The 21352-nt window shown below is 39.1% G+C and overlaps 2 protein-coding genes across 3 annotated transcripts in view; one reads left to right on the top strand and one right to left on the bottom strand.

Annotated features, from left to right (window-relative positions):
* Positions 1 to 2442: 2442 nt before the first annotated feature.
* Positions 2443 to 8624, bottom strand: cdkn2c (cyclin-dependent kinase inhibitor 2C (p18, inhibits CDK4)). 2 transcript variants are annotated; one of them, XM_070832815.1, is made up of 5 exons: positions 8484 to 8624; positions 8137 to 8214; positions 7049 to 7181; positions 5507 to 5864; positions 2443 to 2570 (listed from the first exon to the last, which is right to left on the bottom strand). In XM_070832815.1, exons 3-5 carry the CDS (start codon positions 7178 to 7180, stop codon positions 2566 to 2568), a joined length of 495 nt encoding a protein of 164 aa, XP_070688916.1. In that variant the 5' UTR covers position 7181; positions 8137 to 8214; positions 8484 to 8624; the 3' UTR covers positions 2443 to 2565. The 2 variants fall into 2 exon arrangements, with proteins under 2 accessions (XP_070688916.1, XP_070688915.1); XM_070832814.1 differs by lacking the exon at positions 2443 to 2570 and having other exon boundaries at positions 5499 to 5864.
* Positions 8625 to 10140: 1516 nt separating this feature from the next.
* Positions 10141 to 21352, top strand: part of faf1 (Fas (TNFRSF6) associated factor 1) — a 59817-nt gene continuing 48605 nt past the window's right edge. Inside the window, exons 1-6 of the mRNA XM_070832701.1 lie at positions 10141 to 10425; positions 13086 to 13154; positions 16346 to 16392; positions 19008 to 19279; positions 19407 to 19498; positions 20159 to 20250. Coding sequence (XP_070688802.1) covers positions 10366 to 10425; positions 13086 to 13154; positions 16346 to 16392; positions 19008 to 19279; positions 19407 to 19498; positions 20159 to 20250 — 632 coding nt within the window. The 5' untranslated portion in view covers positions 10141 to 10365. The remainder of the gene's footprint in view (positions 10426 to 13085; positions 13155 to 16345; positions 16393 to 19007; positions 19280 to 19406; positions 19499 to 20158; positions 20251 to 21352) is intronic.

Raw genomic sequence — 21352 nt, 5'->3', positions numbered from 1 at the left:
TAATCAGCACGGCAATAGTAATTTTTTATTCTTTTTATGATATATGTAACAACATGTTATGCTTCCAGGATTATTGCAAGAAAAGTGCCTTAGACTGCAAAGACCTAATCTATTCATTACATATATCTTGAAAAACCTAATGCCAATAGCAAGGTTATGTTGCATGATTTATAAATTCATGTATTTTGAGATATAAAATTTCATTTCATGTTTTCAACTATAATTACTGATGCGCTCTGAGACAATTACATTGGTGCTGGTATTGGTTTCATTGCATAGGGCTCAGGTCAGATATAGGCTTTAATATCGTCCATACTCACACCATTGTGATCTTCTTAATGCTGAGATGTTTTTATCATTCTGTGTTTTTGTATAGGTTGATTGATGGCATTTAAAAAATGATTTTGACATTGGTCAAGTTGCTTAACCTACCTTCAGTGTAGCACAGACCAAGTTGTCTTCAATGAAAATTTTTCCCTTTTGGTGAAATTTGCTGGATATTCGCTGTTCAGTTTATACTTGATTATCTGTTTGTAATCTTTCAGGTCCATTCTTTCATGATGTTCTAATTAATAGTCTGAACAAAGTAGCCCACTAACCTTTTGACCTTCTCTGAAAAGCTGATAATACCCCGGACCTCACCCAGTTGACATTTGGGGTATGTATACCCTTATAACTTTTGCTAGAAAAAAAAAAGAAAGTTCACTCTATTCACCAAGGTTATTGGGTATGATCAGAAGTAAGAACAAAATAAAGTAGAATGCTGAGCATGTTTTGCAGCTAAATGGTTTATATGCAGGATTTTCACCCAAGAGAGAAGGATTTGAGTCCCATGTGGGACCAACAGACAAATATATTTCTTTATTTGTAGGCTTAGTCTACGAACAAAGAAATGTATACATTTGTAAATTTCAGATTTCTATTATTATCAGTTTTCAGTCGCAGTTTGTTGAGGTTTAGGCACCAAAACTACTTGGTTAGACTCAAGAAAAGACCATCATTTGGGTCAAAATAATAAGTTAAACACAGATATGCTACATTAAAGACAAAATATACTCTTTCCAGTATACATCTGGGTGTAAATAGCCATATCATCTATTTCACCATGGGTGCAAATAGAATCCGCCTTTGTTCATTTACTTGGGAGAAATCAAAGCGTACAAATGTAGCGCCATCTTTGCTGAATGCACTTGTGCTCCTGAGGCCAGTGACAGACTTCCTATCAGGGGTAAGTCCCACAGACTATTATGTTTTCTTTGCCAAATGACACCAAACATTATTTGCCTGCCCCACCTTTACACTCAAGAGCTGGGAGGTGACTTTACTTACTCCTGCTGATAGCTAAATATCCAACTTAAAAGTGGCTTCACCGTGGTGCTTTAGATGGCAGAGTGTGGGTGTAGCTTAAGTAGCTGGTGATACAAATAGTCTTAATAATTTAATATTTGAACAGTGGACCAAAGCATAAGAGTCTCCCTCACTTTAAAGCAAGCCTGTTCCAAATATCATAACATTTTACATTTTGCACACTAGCACTTATTTGGTCTTATATGAGGATTAAATGACACTTGAATGACTTTTGGGCAGAGAAAAGGAAAATTTGTTTTAACATGCAGTGTCAGAGATTCGTGGTAACAATGACGTATGTGTGTATCTATAAACTTCCCCTCTATCAAGTTACACACAAAAACATCTCTGTTAGGAGTAAAAAAAAAAAGGAATGGCTGCAGATAACTGACCTTAACAAATGACCTTTTTCCTGTTGAATAAATTTAAAGTAACTTGAGCTCACATCACATCACACACACACACACACACACACACACAAGCACTGATAAAAATGTTAGCACACAGGTGTTAATTGGTGCTTTTTATCATGTCACTTTATCGGTATAAGACCCTGATGCTTTGGTAATATATTCATATCTTAGTCTCATTAATTAACCAGCAGAAGGAAGAAACAGAGAGAGGGGTGTTTGTAGCATTTTGTCCCTCTCATGTTTTTTTCACTGTGGGCCACAGTTTGTGCACCACTCAGGCCTCCTCTGAAGTCTTTACGTCATCTGGTTCAAGGTCCCAGCTGTCACTGACTTCTGTGTTATTGAAACATATCAGCAGAAGTGAAACTTCCTTAACGTTGCAGCTCTTAAAACCTTAAAATCCACTTTTTGAGTTTACTTAATCTGACCTGTAGGCTTAAAACAGTGAGGCCATGGACAAACTACAATAGATTAATGAGAATATATCACAGTGACTCTCGAATAACAGATTCCAAACAATTATTTAACCAAACATTATTATGAATCATGATTAATTATGTTGTTTGGCACCCCAAATTAGAATTGTTCTAAATGTGTGCTTCGAATGTAAATGTGCATAAATGTGTAAAGATCCAAAACAAGTCACACACTTTCTCTAATTGCAGCTGATTTATTAGGACAGGAGAAATATAACATTTTAGAATATATAGAATAAAATGTTAAAGTATCAGCAAAAACAAGCGTAGACAAGCAGCAGCAGACAAGCAGAAGCATAAGAAGGTGTCCTCTTCATCGTCCTCCTCCTCTAGTCTGTGTGACAGAGAGAAAGTAATTGAATGAGTTCATATCATGAATTTATCCTGATGCAAACATTAACACAAAGTGATAATAATGCAGTAAGAAATGTGCACAACATTACAGGCACATCATATGATAACTAAAGACTTTAATAGTGTATATATTTCACTGTGGGATTTAGACCCATGGAAGAGAAAGGAAAAATAAACCTGATCTGAACTTTTCTCAAAGAAAAACTGCCACATCAAACCGCACCTATGCTGTGAATATACAGAACAGAAAGAGTCCTGTGTGCAAATTACAATTGTGGGACATTTCAGGTTTGACTGGCTTCAGTCACACGCTCCCTCATTGCCTCGGGTCTGGCTGTGTGGATCAGCCTCCTGCTCACTGTCAACCAATCCAAACTCTATACAGCTGAGTCCTCTCCAATGAGGCCCATATATGAGGCTGACTCCTCCTCCTCCTTTTCCTTTTTTTCTACTTGTTAATCGAAAAAGAATGCAATTCTTTTCCCTCGCAGCTTCGCACACAGACATGTCCCCTTGAGAACCCACACACGGGCCTTTTTAATGATTTTAAACGTGGCTTCGGCGCCTTCAGAGACACTGCAGCAGCTTCAGGTCGCCCAGAGTCACCTACGCAGAGCTGAGAGGGTTTCTAATGCAGGCCACTTTATTTATTCACCAGAGACACAGAGAGATCAACATGCGGTTTCCACATCGATCTAAATGTGAGTTGATCAAAAGGCTAATTGTAATACTCGGGCAGGTTATTATAAATTGTCAGTTTCAATCAACATATTAATAAAAAGCACAATACAATACAAAACCAAAAAAACGTATTAAAATAAGTATTTTTTTATGATCATTCAGACAGGAAGATCAAAATTGTTCCTAAAAAAACAAACAAACGAACAAAACACACCACATACATCGAGGATTTTTTTTTTTTCTAGAGTAAAACGGAAAATGAAATCGCGGCCTATGTGGAGACACTAACTTAACTCACTTAATCAAAGTGCAGTGTCAGTGTACAAACATTGTGCATGAACAGTTTGCCATGTTTCAGCTGGATACAGTTAGACAGACAGACAGACAGACGGAGAGATGCGCGCACACACGCGCTCCACAGAGAGAGGACTGGGTGTGGATTGAAGACTCCACACTAAAAGAAATATTATTTCTATCACATAATTGCTCCTCTGATTTAAAGCGTACAATGTGGATACTCATTATTAACAAACAGAGTTTATGGCTACAGTTTATAAATGGTGACCGTGTGCTGAAATGATCAAATTGGGCCTACAGTCGATCTGGGATCAGCAATGATCACGTCTGAGCTGCTTTCCTCAGAGTTACTTAAGTTGTTTATTAAACTTCCGTCCATTGAGCTTCATTAAATTATTCTTAGAAGAAGCAGAATTACAACAATATTCTAGATTGAATATCACCAGCCTGTAGTCTGTCAATGGTTGTATGTCACTTTAAAGTGGCTTTAAGAAAAAAAAAAAATCAAGCTGTCAGTAGCCTAATATAAGAGCACATTCATGGCCTCGTTTTCCTTCCTTAGAAATGTGTGTCTTGTATGTTATTCACATGTTCAAAAAACCAAACCCCTCTCGGTTACTTCCATAAACAGTGCCGTTTGTGAGAACTTAAATAAGAACACTGCACTTACTGCCCCACCGTTCCCATAACCTCGACCTTTAACCACGCTTTCATATTTCCAATCTTGAACTTTGTGGATCTGAACTAGCACGTTTGCAGCGTGACTGTGAGCTCTGGTGAACCTTTATGTATAATAGGGCAAAAGAGAGACGCAGTCAGTTGAGAAGCTGCACAAACACGAGAGCGACTTTCACTTTCGATGCTGAAAACTTTTAATATGAAGCTGGAGGCTGGCGCACTGCAGGTTCTGCTTTTAGGCTGTGTGGGGGAGGCTGTGACATGCTGTGACCGTGCAGCCTACTTAGATCTGTCCTATTTTATAGCCGATGTAATCAGGTCGGAAACTTTTATTAAATAGAAATGAACATGAAAATAACGGACATGAAATAAACATGAAAGCGTGGCCATTGCCACACTTTCAAATCAGTGGTAGCTAAATGATTCATTTCATTTAATTGTATCCTTTCATCACGACACCACGACCAACTGGGGCTGTCAAATAGTATAAAGGGTAATGATATTAGATGGCATCAGAGACTGAAAACAGTGGGTGGTAGTTTCTTTATAGCGCAGCATTAAAAGGTCCGTTACTACGTTTACTATCAAACAAAAGGGAGCAAAACAAACGCGTGTTTATTTATGACAGGTTATAGAATAAGTTTACTCTTGATATATATAGATGTAAATAAAGCACACATGTAAGGAAACAGTCGTCGTAACACTCCGCTTAATACCTGGTCCAACATGTGCTCAGATTTTATATTTGCTGCGGCTTCAGGCTAAAAACCATAAGAAGCATAATGCAGATCTGAGTGGGTTCACTTTGATTTAAATTCAGGGGCTCGTGTTCTCTGTTATGAACTTTTAGTGACCTAATTTTTCTAGTTTTACTAATTTCAATTCACACACTTCCCTTCATAATAACACTGATATAATTATGTTTTAGTTTATCTTCACGCCTGCGCTGTGAAATGACACGAATGACACTGATACCGTTATATTTCTCGGTCAGGGTGTTGGCTATGGCCCAGCTTATGGGACATTTAGATGAAATCTCGTTTCGTTTTGTTTTATATACATAAACAATTAAATGATGGTTCTTAATTATCCTCATAAAGCCTTTAACCATCATCACATTGGCTCACACCAGTTTTCTCCCTTTTATTTGTTCTGGAGTAGCAGAGCAAATCTAAATTCGTAAAATGTGCACAAAATAAGTCCCCAGCTGCATGATGGATATTAGCTATTTTATTCTTTAATTGAAGTCAGACTACTCACGTGAGCTCAAGTATTCCTCGATGTACTTGGCGGTGTCCGTCCTCCCGTGGAGGAGCGCGAGCTGCCCTGCAGTGTATCCCTGGCCGTTTGGCGTTTGGGGGTTGGCGGTGCGTCCGATGAGCAGCCGGGTCACCTCCAGGTGACCCTCCCTGGCGGCCAGGTGCAGCGGAAGGTTACCTTGCTCATCCGCGAGGTTCGTGTCCGCCCCTCGGTCCACGAGCGCGCGCACAGAGTCTATGAATCCTTCGCGCGCAGCGTCGTGCGTCACGGTGAGACTGCAAACCGGGTCCCGTATATTCGGGTCAGCCCCGGCCTGGAGGAGAACCTCAACCACGGCGGCGCTCCCCAACTTCACCACCTGCACAGACCGAGATGGTGTTCGGCAGCAGACAGGTGGGGGAGGTGAGAGGAAAAGACAGCAGCTCAACAAATGGTGGAAACTTAAATTTCTTAAATTACAGACAAACTCAAATGATGTTTTAGGTTGTTTAGCATCACTAGAGTACCAGCCTAGTAACGTTAACAGACCCGTGCTATGGCCCAGTAATAATGGCCTATTAACAATTTGGCTCATATCAGAGGAGGTCAAAGGTGATGCTGGGTTTTTTCAACATTGAAACAAAATTAGAGCTGCATGTGAAATGTGCTTTATAAATCAGAAGTAGGCATTAAGATGAGGAGACTAAAATGACTCCACTGCAGTAATAAGAAAAAATAAGATGCCATTTCTATCAATATCAAAATAATTACTCTTAGAGGTAATTGTAATATTAGTATTACTATTATTGTCTGTGTTGGACTTCTGTGCGAGCTGCATTAAAAAAATATCAAGGACTAGTCTAAGCAGAAACAGATATTGTGTAAATAAAACAGGCCCCATTCTCCATTTCCTCATCACCATTTTGTTTCTGCCTTCTCACACCCCACCATAAAGTCCTTTATAAAGCAACAGCTTTGCACTATGCGTTTCTTTTATTACAATCATACTAAAATAGGCGTATTCTTTATTATATCTGAATAACTTATTTCTCAGGATAAACTGCAAAGTCTACATTAAACTGTTAAGATAATAGTTCCAGACACATTTTATTGTTCCATTTAAAGAAAAACCCACAGATCTTTTCATATTAATCGATACATTTATGACATTAAATAATTAATTACAGTCGAACTATGAATTTCTGAACGATTTTGGTAAGGCTATGTTGCTACTTTGACTTGGTATATTTAGCTCAGAGATGCTACAATGCCCAAACTCCTCTCTGCCATCTCATTTCTTTCTCTTCTTTCTCTCATTTGTTAACTATATATCGATTGAGACTAGTTAGTTTTATGTAACGGTGAACAAATTCTACTGGATATATGAAGATAAAGTATCTATAGTTATAGGATTAGGCTTTATACCCTGTACAACTGCACAATAAGACAAGGAAGTCACACATGCTGCTTGTCAAAACATGCTGCACATCTACAAGACCGAGATAGATGTATTTTTCCAAGTTCGCTTTGACACAAACTCATTTGAAAGTAGTTTATACCAACCTGCAGTGCAGTTCTGTTGTATTTATTAAATCCATTAACATCTGCTCCTTTTTGTAGCAACAACAACACCTCAGGTAGGTTTCCACGGGCAGAGGCATTGCAGAGCGTGTCCACTACTGACCTGTCAGCCATTCTTGTAAAAAAAATATAAAAAGATAGAATCCAAGGTTTTTGACAGACCGTGTGGAAAAATAGTTGAATCCAGGAGGCAGTCTGATCAAGTATATCTCACAGGCACCACCCTCATACCCTTACATCACACATCATGGGCTTGTCTTACCAAAGACCAGTATGAACATAAACAGTTACACATCTCACTGGAATAGTTTTCTGTGCTTTAAATCTCAAACATTTACAACAAAAGGTTTTAAAAGCTGCTGAAAGGGTTCTTGAAGACAGGCCTTCAAAATAATAGTAAAATAGGCTTGATTTGATTTTTTTTTTTTTTTTTTTTACTGCGATTGCTACTGCTGTAATGTTTTACCTTTAAATCAATTCAAATTGTTGTAATGTTTCAATTACATTTCAATAATCATTGATATTTCATGGTTTGGATTTTACTTTTTCACTTTAGCTACTTATATTCAACTTATAGCATACTGATTTACTATCCCATATGATGGTAAACAAACCACTCCTGCTCTATCTGCACATTTTAATCTCTAAATTAAAATGTATTCGTAGCAAGATCTCCCACGTGTTCCTATAAAGTGTGATTGAGTCTCACACTTTTGCTGCTAAACATATGCTGCTTCCTCTTTGTGACTGGCTTAATACATTTAGATTTTGTTTGTGGCATTTTTAGGGTCATAATTACATGGATGCAATGTAAAAACAACAATGATCTTCCAACGTGTTGATAAAGCACTATGTCACAGCCCTGACTGTCTTGTTGGAAGATGTCTAAGACCGGGTTGTCTCGGGCAGATGCCGAATTTAATATTAAAGTGGAGATCTTCGTGTGTTTCTGTTACCCCAAAGACGCAACACGTATTTACAATAAGCCAAAACGTATTCGTTTAGGCTGATATACCTGCAGCTATAATAACTTTGTAATCCAGGCATTAATATTTGAAAAACAAGCTTACTTTAAATGTAATTAATACCATAACACAAGCCTTCCTCGTCGTAACTGGTCATTGGGTGCCATCCTACCGAGTCCAAAGCTGAAAAAGCAACAAAAAAATAACAACGACCAAATAAATAAATATAAAATGTTTCATCCACTCATATTATTACAAGATGTGATGTCATTCACGGCACTTCCCGCTCATTTTCAAAATATTTTGCCAAAAAAAAAAAGAAAGTGCGTCTCAGTAATCGGCTGCCATCCTCTTATAATGTCAGTGTTGTAAGAGAGCGAAAGGAGAGTCGATATGCCCAGAGAATCGCACTGTCATTACGAGACTCCTTTCATTTTCTAAAGTAAACCTACCCAAATCGATGATCCTCCATGAACCACTATCTCACCGTTGTCCGAGTGGGTTTCATTCAAACTGTGGTTCAGCCTAAATGTCCAAACGCACTAAAACTCCTGCTCAAATATCGCCAGTGACATCACAAAGCATTGGCTCACTTGTGCGGACCGAGCTCAGCTTAGCTGAGTCCATCATTTTTTGAAATAGTTGCCGAAAGATGAGATGGTGTGATTGGATACGAGCTGAATGATAGGCGGGACGCTGTGTGGCTTTGGTAAAGAGAACATGATGCTGTAACAACGCAGAGGCATTAAATAGTGATCTCCTCCAAGAGCACTCAGTCACATTGCAGCATGTTGATATAATCAATGTGTCCAGCTTCATTTTTAATTACAATTTCCAGTAAATGATTTTATAATGTCATCGGTTGAGGGCAACATCTTTCAGTTTCCTTTCATCATGCCGCCCTCTAGTGATGGGACTGTACACATGCCAGATACACGCACATGTACAGATATGCATCAGGCGCACACAGACGTTAAATGGCAAGATTTAGTGTGATATACTGTATAGCAAAGTAAAAAAAAAAGAAGAATAATAAGGTCAGATCCTGTCCTGTGATTGGTGCTCTCGGGTGTAAAAGGCTGTGCGCAACCTGGTGCGTATCTTGGCTGTGCGTAAAAACACACAGGTCGATGTTGCGCTTTTACATCTATAGGGATCTCAGAAGGCTTTATCCAGTCAAAAATAAACACGTGTCGCTATTCATACTCGCGTGGATTGGTATTTCCTCTTGTGCTACCACCTGACAGTTGAGTGAGTTAGTGACGTTTATGTCTGTGGAAATGGCAAATCTAATCAATCAGTCCTCAAGTTGCCCGCAGTCCTGTTATTATCAGTGTGAAGATATGCAATGCTCTGAATGATATAAATCCGGTCAAAAAAAACACATGATGAGATTTACACTAGTTCATGGAAAATCAATAGGTTATTGTCTATGTTTATCATCGTCACTAGCTTGGCTCCTGCCCTATTTCTCCTCTCCCTCCAGTGCCCTGTCCACCAGCAGGGCCATGACCCTCTTTCCTCTAACTGGGCAGGCTGTTCATTTCATAATGCCTCTACTGACAGGCCAAGCTGAGGCACATATGAGTCAGGGGGCACAGGGTGCTTTATGAATGAAGGCATATACCTGCTTTTGTTTTATGCATTTGCCACTTCTTTAAACATGAAAAACAGTGGGATTGGGATCATGCTGACCTTCACAGGCACCTCCATCTATAAAAAGACCTGTAAAAGCGAAAAGCCCCAATAATTTGGGACAAAATCCCATTGTGGATGTGGAATACTGGTTTACAGAATATTATATATGTATGGTTGTCTATAGTCTACATTTTGAGCCACTGTGAATCCAGGCTGAACAAGACAAATTCACCTCGATCATCAAACTGAGCACACATATTAAGTATTTAGGCACAGAGAGAAACGGCATGTTTACACAAATTGATATGCCAAAGAAAATATGGTCTAACGTGTTTTCAGCATGAAAAAAACAGACAGTCGTTATTTAAATGTCAAGAGAAAACTTCATTGTAAGTGTCAATCTCACATCCTGAGCTCGACGGTTTACAACATCTGCAGCCGCTTTACGTCTGCCGTAAAGCAGTGGACTAGATGACAATAATGATATGAGATAACTGAACACTGCAACGTTACTTTACTGAATTTTGTCTCTCTGAGGCTGTTGAATCCCGACAAAGTTTAATATTTCCATTTCGCCAACCTCTCACCCGTCGCCACATCTAAGCAAAGTATTTTATTAACACCCAGTGTCCCTCTGTGAGGCGAGAAAGCGACGAGAGCCAGTGGAAGAAGAATTGCTTTTAGCCAGTCATTGCCATGGCCTCCGAAAGCGGCGATAGCAACATGGATAGAGAAATGATCCTGGCCGACTTTCAGGTGTGTGTCTTCTGTTTGTCCCAGATATTATAACCAGGAGGAAGTAATCTGTTTGCTTTTGTAGGATTGTTTCGGGCTACTGTCAACAACAGTACACACGACCTGACTGGCCTCGTAAACAGCAGAGCTGAGCTTTGCTTTCTGTGGCTAGCACACTAAGCTAACAAACTAACAGCTTGCTAACTGTTTCTGAGCACAATTATGAGCTGTAAGCTCGCCGACTAAGCTCGATAACAGTGGGCCACAGCTGCCGATCTGAACAGTGGGATAATTTGGGTTGTTTTGAGCTGGTTTCAAGTTTACTTGCTTTGACAGATAATGACGATCTAAGTTAGCTAAAAAGAGGAGCTACGGCGCTCACGTAAACTGTCAACTTGTTTACACATCGCCAGTTGTCCTGTCAGGGTTTCAAATCCTCGTCAGAAACACTGTGTCCATCGAAGATACCAGATTTGCAGCCTGATTTGCATGTACTACAGTAACTTATATGTTGACGGTGAGAAATTCAGGCTACCAAATAATGCCTCACCTTTAAACGGGCGGACATTTAGCATCTTATTTGGCTGGTTAACGTTCTCAATAACACCAGTACTAAAGTGATAGACATTATTTGTCTAAAACCGGACACTTAGAAAATCAATGGCTTTCTCCTTGGTGGTCACCCTCGCATGGTGTATTGTTATTGTAGCCTTGTGTGTGGAATCAACAAGTTCACTTTGATAATTTTTGATAACAGGCCCTAAACAATGCCAGTAATCACGTTTCCCACTCTTGATTAGTTTGCTTTGGATGTCAGGGTGAGAGTGGAAATGTTATTTCTTAAGGTTAAGACAGGCCACAATAGATGTATTGTTTAGGCAAGGCAAATTTATTTATGTAGCATCTTTCAGACGCAAGGCAATTCAAAGTGCTTTACAGGGACGTAGAACACAATAAAAACAAGACACAGAAACATTAAATTGCATGTAAAAGATAATAAAAGCACAAGAAAATAAATAGTTAAAGCTTAAGAGAAGATGCATTAAAAGACAATAAAAACATGTGTATTAATAGTTCCAAATTAAAAGAAGTTATGTAGCCCTCTTATTGGAAAGAAACAGTAATATTTGATTTATTGACACCTCCGTCTTATCACATTTTGCAATAGCAGTTCATATAGCTCAGACTGTCTGTTTCAGAACTAATTATTGTGTGTTTATTCTTCATTGGGATCATTTCTGTTACGTTTCTAAAGGACGCATCACATTTTAAAGTTGTGTCCTATATCCTTAGAACCCATACAGTGCTACAGTGCTCAGAGAGATAACACCTGTAATTTCCAAATGCTTGAGCTAATCTTTCCCTCTAATGAGTGTTGCAGCTTCTTGAAAATTAACGAAGAATTATTTCTTATAATCATAATAGCACTGATAGGTTAAAGTAGCATAACATGGCCTTTAAAGAGACACCTCATTTGTAGAATATTCCTCTTGTCTTCACAACAGTTATTAATAAACTAAACGAAACATCCACTACATCATAGATATATCAAACAAAATAAATGCCAGCTGACACCAAAAAACAAAGACATAAAGACTGGAAACTACTAGTCAACAACAGTATCTACAAAACACATGTTGTAAGAAACATGCATACTACATATAAGGCAGTGTGTGTTTTAAAATGTAACAGTGGGTGGGTGCAAAGGCACTTTTACATGTTCCTTTTTGTTAGCTACCATGACTTAAAAAGCCAAAACTGAAATTCTGTTGTTAGAGGGTGATTTTAATCGGTCAAAATGCTCCTGGTTATGTGGAGCACTTGGTGCTGAAAGATGGCGTAAATATGGCAAATTTTACTGCTCTGTTTTACCAGACAGAGGTTGTAAAATTTCAACAAACTGATCAAAAACAGTGAGAGCAACAATTCTTTGAAGCAACTGCCAAACATAACGATTTCACAAGCTACACTTTAAACACTTATCCTTTGCATGAAACTAAGTCTGTGTTGGTTACAGATTTACCCAGTGTTGGCTTTAAATCCTCTGTTTGTTATCATCAGTGGTGCCTAAGCAAATTGTCCACTGACTCAGTCTTTCGACCTTTAACGGTGGTTGACAGAGAGATAACATTAATTATAACCTCTTAATACCTTTACTGGTATCTAGATTTTATGTAATGTTATGTAATGGTTGTCACGAGAGTCAATAAACTCATCATTAACACAGAAATACCTCTGATTACTGCCCTGAAAGTAAACTTATTTCAGTTCCATCTGCATCCTTCAGGATATGTCTGTTTTCTTTGCTGGCTTTCGCAGTCATTAATATACATTATAAAAGCATATTAAAAGTGTAAATGGTCAGTAAGAAATCCTCTTTTAGGTTTTTAGAATTGTGGCTCAGCAGGCTAAACCTGCCCTCTAGCCAAACTGCATATTGTCATATTGGGTCCTTTTGACAGCTTCTCAAATTATTTTGTGACTAAAGAAGTGGCTCATTCAGTAGTCGTTCAACTGTTTCCTTGGATTTCATTCTTTCTCCTTTGTTTTGATGTGAATTAAATGTATTTTTCATTGATAAGCAGATCTGAATGTTTCATTAAACACACTGTATACAGAATCTCATACAATGTTTTCCTTATTAGTAATTTCTTTTTACTTTTTGCTTTTTCCTCTCACAGGCTTGCACTGGAATTGACAACATTGCAGAGGCAATCACTCTGTTAGAGCTTAATAACTGGGACTTAGTGGTAAGTTCATTATCGGAAGGCTTTGCTCTTCGATAGACAGGCTTGGTTCATCTGGAGTACAAGTTCAAGAGGGCAGCTGACATCCTGTATCACAGACTCTGTGTTACTTTGTTATGGCCAAACAAGTTCTGAATTTTACCCAGTGTGTTTTGTTAAGCAGGCAGCAACTTGGCTGGACTGCCACCCTCAGTGTGGAGACTGAGAGCGAGAATGTGTCCTGAGAGATGTGGTAGCGTGAATGTTGAGTTGAGAGACGCTGTGAGAAAGAGCGTTTTGTGCCAAGTTTGTATTAACTCATGATGAGTCTGAAAAACAAGGAGCCCTTTTCCAAGCAATTCATATTGGAAGGGGTCAGTCTATATTTAGACAGATGCTGGCTGGAGTTCAAAGCAGGCAGCAGCAGCAGTCGTCCAAGCAGGGGCAGGACAGACAGGGGGGCCTGGTCTCACTGCACCTGTAAATCTGATGACTTGCATTTCCTCTGCAGTAGCTGGTACTTTTTGTAAACATGGACCACAACAAAAAAAGGGAAAAAAGAATTAAAGGAACACTCCACCCCAAATCTGTTTACTTAAGGAGTGCTTCCTCCAGGATATTGTTACGCAGAGCAGGAAATTGTGTAATCTGTAATCTGCTGATCAATTTAATTAGTAAAAGATGGCATTCCAGCCTCTAAACAACAGATAATATTAGTAACAAAACATCCAAAGAACTTCTCAAACCACTCCTGTAGTTTGGACCACTCCCTCGCTGCCTATGTGTATGGTTTCATCAAAAGCACTCTGTCCTAGACATCATTAGCTACCTTGACCAGCCTGCTTTAGTCGTCCTCTTTGGTCTGAATTGTAGTTGTAGTTTACGAACAGTAACTTCCTCCATAAACAAAGCACCAGCCAGACTCAAACAGCTAATTACCACCTGATTCAATTTTTTAATCCTCATGTGATACTGTAAGCTGTAGCTTCTAAAACACCCCTATGTAAATTTTTTGCTGGCACTTTTTAGATCTACAGTGGTTGTTTGATACTGAAAGGACATTGCCATGGTACTATAAATTAATATCTGAACAACAGTACTGTGAGAGATAAAATAAATGCCTTTATCAACCTTTTGGTACTTTATGTAGCCTATAATCAAACATGTTAATCCTACAGAATAAACATTTATGGCTTAAAAGCTAGATGTCTTTTTTACACCAGATATTTTGACTTGTCATCTTTGGAAACGCATCTGAGTCAAAAATTAAATTAACTATGGTTGCTTTCTATTCCAGTGTCACAGTAAGTCATGGTAGTGTGACAGCGAACCACCAATACCAGGACACTGAAACCAGCCTATCCTCTCCTTTTTAAATGTCACAAATATCATCGCATATTGATAATCAATGAAAGCAAAGGGGGAGAAACGACGACAAAACAAGGATAGTCATACCTCAAAATAACCAAAAAACGAAACAAACAAATTAGCAAAAGGCCGAGTACATTTAAGTTGAAAAGTGGAATCGTCTGTCACCAAAGACTCCTGCCACCACAGTTTGTGTAGTTTTACCAATGAGAACGTGTGGCATCCTGCTAAACTGATCATGCAGACATCTTTGCTTTACATTAGTGGCCAAAGGTGATGACTAGACACTGCATTAGTGGTCAGCGGTAAGATGAGAATTGAGAGGATTGTGGTGTCCATGTTGTTATTCATTTCAATGAAGCTTAAAGGGTGCCCTGTGGAGTTTTTGACCTCTAGGAGCTGTGTTTCTATGAGTGGCTCCTTATTTTGTTTATCTCACGTTTTTTGTTTGTTTGTTTATGGTTTCACACCATTCTGATCAACACATGGCGGTAAATTGGCAACAGAGGCAGGAAAAGAAGAGGAGTGCTAGCAAGTAAACACTGATATAAACAATGCAGGATTGATGCTTAAAAAATATTGGCTTTTCAAATGTTTTGTGAGGAAAGAAATGCATTCAACTGTAATTTTTATTTGTACCTTTTTATTGTTTCTTGAACCTTTCTCCAACAATTCATAGAGCATGACAAGTAGCATCATCTTGTTAAAGGCATCTATCCAGTATCACCTTGTATACAAACCACAAACAATTTATTAGTTTGTATTTCAGTGTTAATGTAGGACCTTTATGTTTGTCTTTGCCATCACATGTTTCGTTCATTCAACACAAAAAGAACAGGTGATATTATTATACTAGCACATGACAACTATCTTTATTTTGCTTGTTTTGCAGTGAAGAATAATGAGTGTTCGAGAGAAATCCAATCAATTGTCCATTCAAACAAAAGCTCGGTGCAAAGTGGACAGTGGCCACTGTCATGTTTGTCCATTCAGCTCTCTTTGTTCTAATCAGCCACCCTATTTGAATATTCATCTTTCTTTATACATTTTTTTTAGGTTCAGTCTGAAAACTTTCAGTCAGCAAATTTCACACACTCTTTGACAAACATTATGTTACAGAGTCAACCAAAACAAAACGAGTAAATTTTGCCTGGTCACATTTGCACTGGCTATTTGTCCAACCAGTCACCTTTGCAGGTAATCAGCCATCATGTGCTGATACTTTTACTAAAAATAGGAGTGTGTATGAAAAGCAGTTTAATTTTGGGATTATATAAAAGCTGAGGCTGAACCAGAAAAGGGACATTTCTAGGATTTTATAACATTGTGGTGCCACAATGTTGATTTATCCATTTAAGTACATTTTGAAGATAGTTTTTTGGGCACATTTATGTGAAAATGTACCTGATCATGTAGCACCATGCTCTTGACAAAATATGTAGTAAATGTGCAACATATAGAGTAGTGGTCTTGGTATTTTTCATATGAGTGTAAGGAATGACGAGTTAGCATGTATTTTAAAGAAATACATGTTAGAATTTACGGAGGTGTGTACACAGAAAGACACAGAAATACCATGATGAAATATAGATATATATGCATTTTATATGTATATTTTATACACAGTATAGAAATATATGCTGCAATATCTACCAGTCTATTTGAAGCATGCTCCATGTTTTGTCATGGATTTAGTTTATTTGTTTTGAGTGAGATAGCTCGATCTGAATGGATGTCAGAGCACAATAAGCTGTTTCCAATAGAAAAGAGTTGGCAGCTGATATGAAAAACAAAACAAGAAAAGACTTTATATTACGTTTTATAATTTACTTCTATTTTTTTAACAGGCAGCCATCAACGGAGTGATACCACAGGAGAATGGGATCCTACAAAGGTAATAAACATGTTGCCATGCATTTACTGTAAATCAGACAAAATGTATGAGTTGACTTCGAGATGTATGAGATGTTTAGGTTTTCAATGCTCTCTTGTTCTGTCTGTTCTCACACTATAATGATCATGTAAAAAAGTATGAGATAATGCCAAGGAAATAAAAATAGTGGGTATGGGGAGTGGGGATATACGTCACTGAGGAATGTGTGCCTTTCTCACCAGTGCGCATCTAGATTGCAGCACATAGAGCAACTTTCAAACAGGAAATGTGAAACTAAAGCTTGATTGTGTTAGCAGGAAATTGAACACCTCACCTCAGCGATGATGAGGCGATGTGAACGTTCAGTGGCCATCTTAATGTTTCCATGGCTTTTACCATGATAACAGTGGGTATAGTTTGTATACCACATGGATAGTGCAGAACCAATGGGTAAACATTTTCTGTATCACTAGCTTTCATGATAAAATAACATTTGGGTGCTAAATATCCAGCAAATAACATAGTTGCTACTGAGTTGGAGGTTATTGCTCCTGCTCTCACTATGGTTTCTATTCTGCTGTTTAATGGAGGAATGATATAAAAGACACTGCAACTGCAAAGAAACTTTCTGCCAAGAGTGGAGTTGTACACAGTTTCTGAATAGAAAAGGTTTCTTTAAGAGGCTTTGAGCCCTTCACTTTGCCTCAACGGTTAGTTTACACTCATGAATGCACTGAGCTGATCTGAACCCACTCTAACTGGAGACGTTCTGTTAAACCGTTTTATTTTGTGTACACACTTGTGTGCATGTGTGTGCATGCATGCATGTACTTTAGTGTGGTTCAGGCCCTTGGGCCATGAGAATATTGCTGGTCTTTCTCAAGGGCACACATTGCTGTGAATGGAGGCTGGCTGGCAGTGTTACCAGCAGCCAACACATTTACTAAGTGGCTGGCACTGGTATGAGTAGGCTGGCGTTGCCCAGTAAACAGACTCTGATGACGTGACCTGAGCTTGAGCCAGTTGGAGGCTACGCCAACGCTCCAGTCTAAAATGCAATTCCCTTGTGCCCTCTTTAGGAAGCAGGTGGCGAATTATTTGAAGCTCGCCTTGTTGATCAGTAAGCAAAGATCCTCAGGGCATGAGGGCATTACATTTTTTCCTGGTAGGACTTGATAAAAATGCTGAATCCTCTGTTGAATTCGGTCACCGTTCTGACAGTTTGTCCGTGGGCGAAGGGCTCAGCAGTTCTCGCCTGCTTTGGGACCCCTCTTGGACTGCACAGGAGAACAGTGCCATCTAGATGTAGGGCAGCACAGAAGTACACCCAAACAGCAACAACGGACACTTTAACGGCCTTCAGTGTTTCTGTGCCAAGTTGAGGTGAAAGTGCACTCAGGATCTTTTTCACTTGTTGTGAGAGCTCACACTATTAGCTACCTTCTTTTTTCTCAGATCCTCTCAAGACTTGTAAGAATGCTTTAGGCACGATCTTCCTTGTTCCTTCTTTTGCCTTTTGGAGTAAAATCTCTTGCTACTTAATCTGTCTCATTTGAATATCATCTTTATTTCCCCACAATAAATTTGTGAGATGATGGTAGTTGTTGGTACATTTTGCGCTGAACACTATGTCAATAGCCTTACGCTGTTCCTACCATGCCCATTAAATATTACACATGTTAACATGTACTCATGGGATGACTAGTTTGTTTCACTGCTTGAGCATTCAGATGGTTTATGTCTCAAAGAGGGGTTAACTTTCAACGTTTTTTCACATCAATCAACCTTGACGCAGAGTTTGAATGAAATGTTTGTGTGTTTTTCCGAAATGATCTGAGAGCAGGACAGCATTGAGTGAATCTGTATGTAATTACTCGATATTAGCTCACTTTTCTCTTAGTCTCAGGAACTGTTGTGCTTGTCCAAGTACAATTTTAGAAGAAGATTTAGATCTGCAAATAATCAGCTGCTTAGTTGCTAAATTTAGTTTGTTACTGAAGTTTCTGGGCGGAGACAGTTATAATGTGATACTGTTCGGTTGAGTTAATTTTCCACCCTATTGGCTCAGCCTGTTTGTGGAGGTTTTGTGGCTGTTGACCGCCAACCTACGCCTCAGGACAGTGGCCTCTCTAATGTGATGGGCCAAATAAAATACAGCCTTTGTTAAGAATCCTGAGTCTGGCACTCTGTTCTTGCAAGACAGTTGCTGCTTACACTTGAAGGAACAAAGGGCACACTTTATTCATGGTCAGGAGACAGAAGACATTATTTACTGTGTTGTTTGAAACGTTGGCCATACACTGAGAAAGCAGCAAGGAGAAAAGCATGAAACTGAATAAGTCGATATTGTAAGTGGTTTCTGTCTTGCAGTAACCTTTGCTGGTTCTTGACCATTAGGTTACAGGCTTAAGACAAAGATACATTTGATGTGGCCATAAATACCGAGCAAGCCACAAGTATCTACAATTATTTACAGATATGTGTGTCTGATAGCATCTGTTTTGTTTTGGCTGTGTTCCTCTGCCCATTTTTGTTGTTCTCCATGGTATTCAATGAACCCCCTGAGATTTTTTAAAATGTATTAAATGAACACACTAACCCTCCACACCATCAGTAACCTTGTCACCTCTGAACAGTAACTTTTCCAGTGAGGCGAGCCAGGCCAGCATGTATGGACCTCCAAGCCAATCAGAAGCAGCCGATGCAGCAGCAGGAGGTGCAGTGCCTCCTCCCTCCTCTTCGTCTTCGTCCTCCTCTCCTCCATCGTCCTCCTCAGCTTCAGCTTCAGCTTTTTGCCCCAGCAACCCCTCCCGACACATCATAGAGCGTCAGCCCCGGATGCTCAACTTCAGGGTGGAGTACCGGCAGCGCACTGTAGAGCTGGTACTGGAGGAGGGCAGCACAGTCGGTGAGCACCTCACACATACACACACACTGATATACATACTGTGCATAATACTCAACATGTCAAACCGTCTTTTTGTGCATAATATAAACTTTCCTCTGTATTGGTCTGCATGAATCTAAATTTACAGGAGAAATCAAACAAATCCTCGAGACAGAGCTTGGAGTTCCAGTGTCCAAAATGCAGCTGAAGGGATGGAAGAGTGGAGATGTATCTGATAGTGTGAGTCAATAGACCTTATAAATGTTTGTCACAAGCATGCAAGGGAAAGACCACAGTGGAGCATCAAGAAAGGAAAAGCAGCACTGGTGATATGAGCTAAACCTGTAGTCTTATTATTTTTCTTTTGTTTTTTTGCAATTTGACCATGTGTTCTGTTTCTTAAACTAGATAAATGTGATTATTTTACAATTTCAGATTTTAGCTGCACGTATCCATGCATTTATATCATACACTATATATCAAATTCCTGCCTATGCACAGTTGTACTGTTTATTTCTTTTCTTGCAGACACAGATCATATTCTTTAGATCACGGCAAACATGACGGGTGTATTCATATTCAGCATGTGTGACATCACGCCTTGATCATGACTTAGTTCAGACCCCCAGCCCTAGACATCAGCACAAATATTAGTGTAGCCTGCTTCCTACCCCGCAGTCAGGAAAACTACTTGATGTTCCTAGAAACAATATGTCCAGTTCTAACCAGGTAGTGTTTCCTTCCAAATAATTATCAGGAGCTTTTTAAGATTTTCAGAGCTGGACATTCAGATGTAGTGAGCACATACTTATTACCGTGCCAAATCATTATCTTCATAGCTATACATTTTATTGAGTGAGTTGAACTATTTTGAAGTTGTTTCCTTGTGTGTGCACTCAGACGGTGCTGAGAAGTTTACACCTGCCCAAGAACAACAGCCTGTATGTCCTGACCCCAGACATCGCCCCAACTGCCAGCACCAGCAAAAACAGGTATTCAGCCCAGCATCCAGCACGCTCTTATTCTTCTACTGATGTGTAATCTCATAATAAATCCTCCTGCATCCTGGTACACGTACACTGATATTAGTGTGTATGGTTTTGTAGTACCTAATACAGAGCACCAGGTGGCGTTCTATGTCCAGTGGTGGAGAAGTTCAGTCCAGAATCCAACCAGCAAATACTATTTTCATCAGTGTATTAAGAGACATTTGACCTGCTGGTGCACATTCATTTTCTCACATCCGTTGTGACATTTTGAGAGGAACACCTACTGCCGCAATCTCTGTGTGTTGTGTAAATAATAATTTTCTTTCCCATCTTTGTCTCTTTTAAGCCCAACATTGTTGCTTTCTGAACGTTGTTTTTCATCTTACTCTTCATGGCCTTTGTACCCTTCATATCTATTTATTCTTTTTCTTTTCAAAGCACACATTTGTCATGTTAGTGATCGTACTCAGTGACACTGGAAAGTTGTTGAGAAAGCTTTATTATGGCAGTATTCTCCATCCAGACGCTGTTCGTTTCATTTCAGTGAATCCGCGGTAGTATTAGCAATCTTTCCTTCTGAAATGTCAGGCTGCTCAGTGTAAAATCAAAGCGGTAATGCAATCACAGGTGGCAGCTGAGCATGTGATTGGCCTTTCATCTGTGCCAGGTTAACATTGAAATCATATTTCTTCATTTCACCTGCGTATTGTGTGGTATCCAAGACCCTTCTTATTTTTAATTTGAGGATAAGAGCATTGGAGAGCAAAAAAAAAAGCGTAACTGTGAGCGTATGTATTGTGTAAGATATTGTGTGTGTGGACATGTTTTTGTTTGTCCCCTTAGTTTCTTGCAGTATGGTTGGAGAGCTTGAGTTTGCGGCTCGTTTGGTTGCATTCTTGCCTGATGTCGTTATCCTTGCACTGTATGTGTGGACTGCAGACATTTCTAGGCAGAATGAGATGAGAACTCACAGTCCTGCTCTTGTAATTATTAAAAGGGTGGCTCATATTTTTCAGAAGCCTATATTGCTCATAATTAAACAATCAGAGTGTGACTAATGATCTACATGTGTGAGGACTATATAACATAGTGACAAGGAGCAGAA

The sequence above is a fragment of the Pempheris klunzingeri genome, chromosome 6 (genome assembly GCF_042242105.1).
Source record: "Pempheris klunzingeri isolate RE-2024b chromosome 6, fPemKlu1.hap1, whole genome shotgun sequence".
Lineage (NCBI taxonomy): Eukaryota > Metazoa > Chordata > Actinopteri > Acropomatiformes > Pempheridae > Pempheris > Pempheris klunzingeri.
Note: the sequence above shows the minus strand (reverse complement) of the source record. Positions and strands in the feature narration are given on the sequence as shown.

What these genes read in the sequence shown, in the direction of transcription:
- cdkn2c (XM_070832814.1), bottom strand. Translation starts at nt 7,180, where the DNA reads ATGGCTGACAGGTCAGTAGTGGACACGCTCTGCAATGCCTCTGCCCGT. An exon ending in ACAACAGAACTGCACTGCAG is followed by an intron (nt 5,865 to 7,048) that starts GTTGGTATAAAC and finishes CGGTCTGTGCAG; the next exon opens with GTGGTGAAGTTGGGGAGCGC.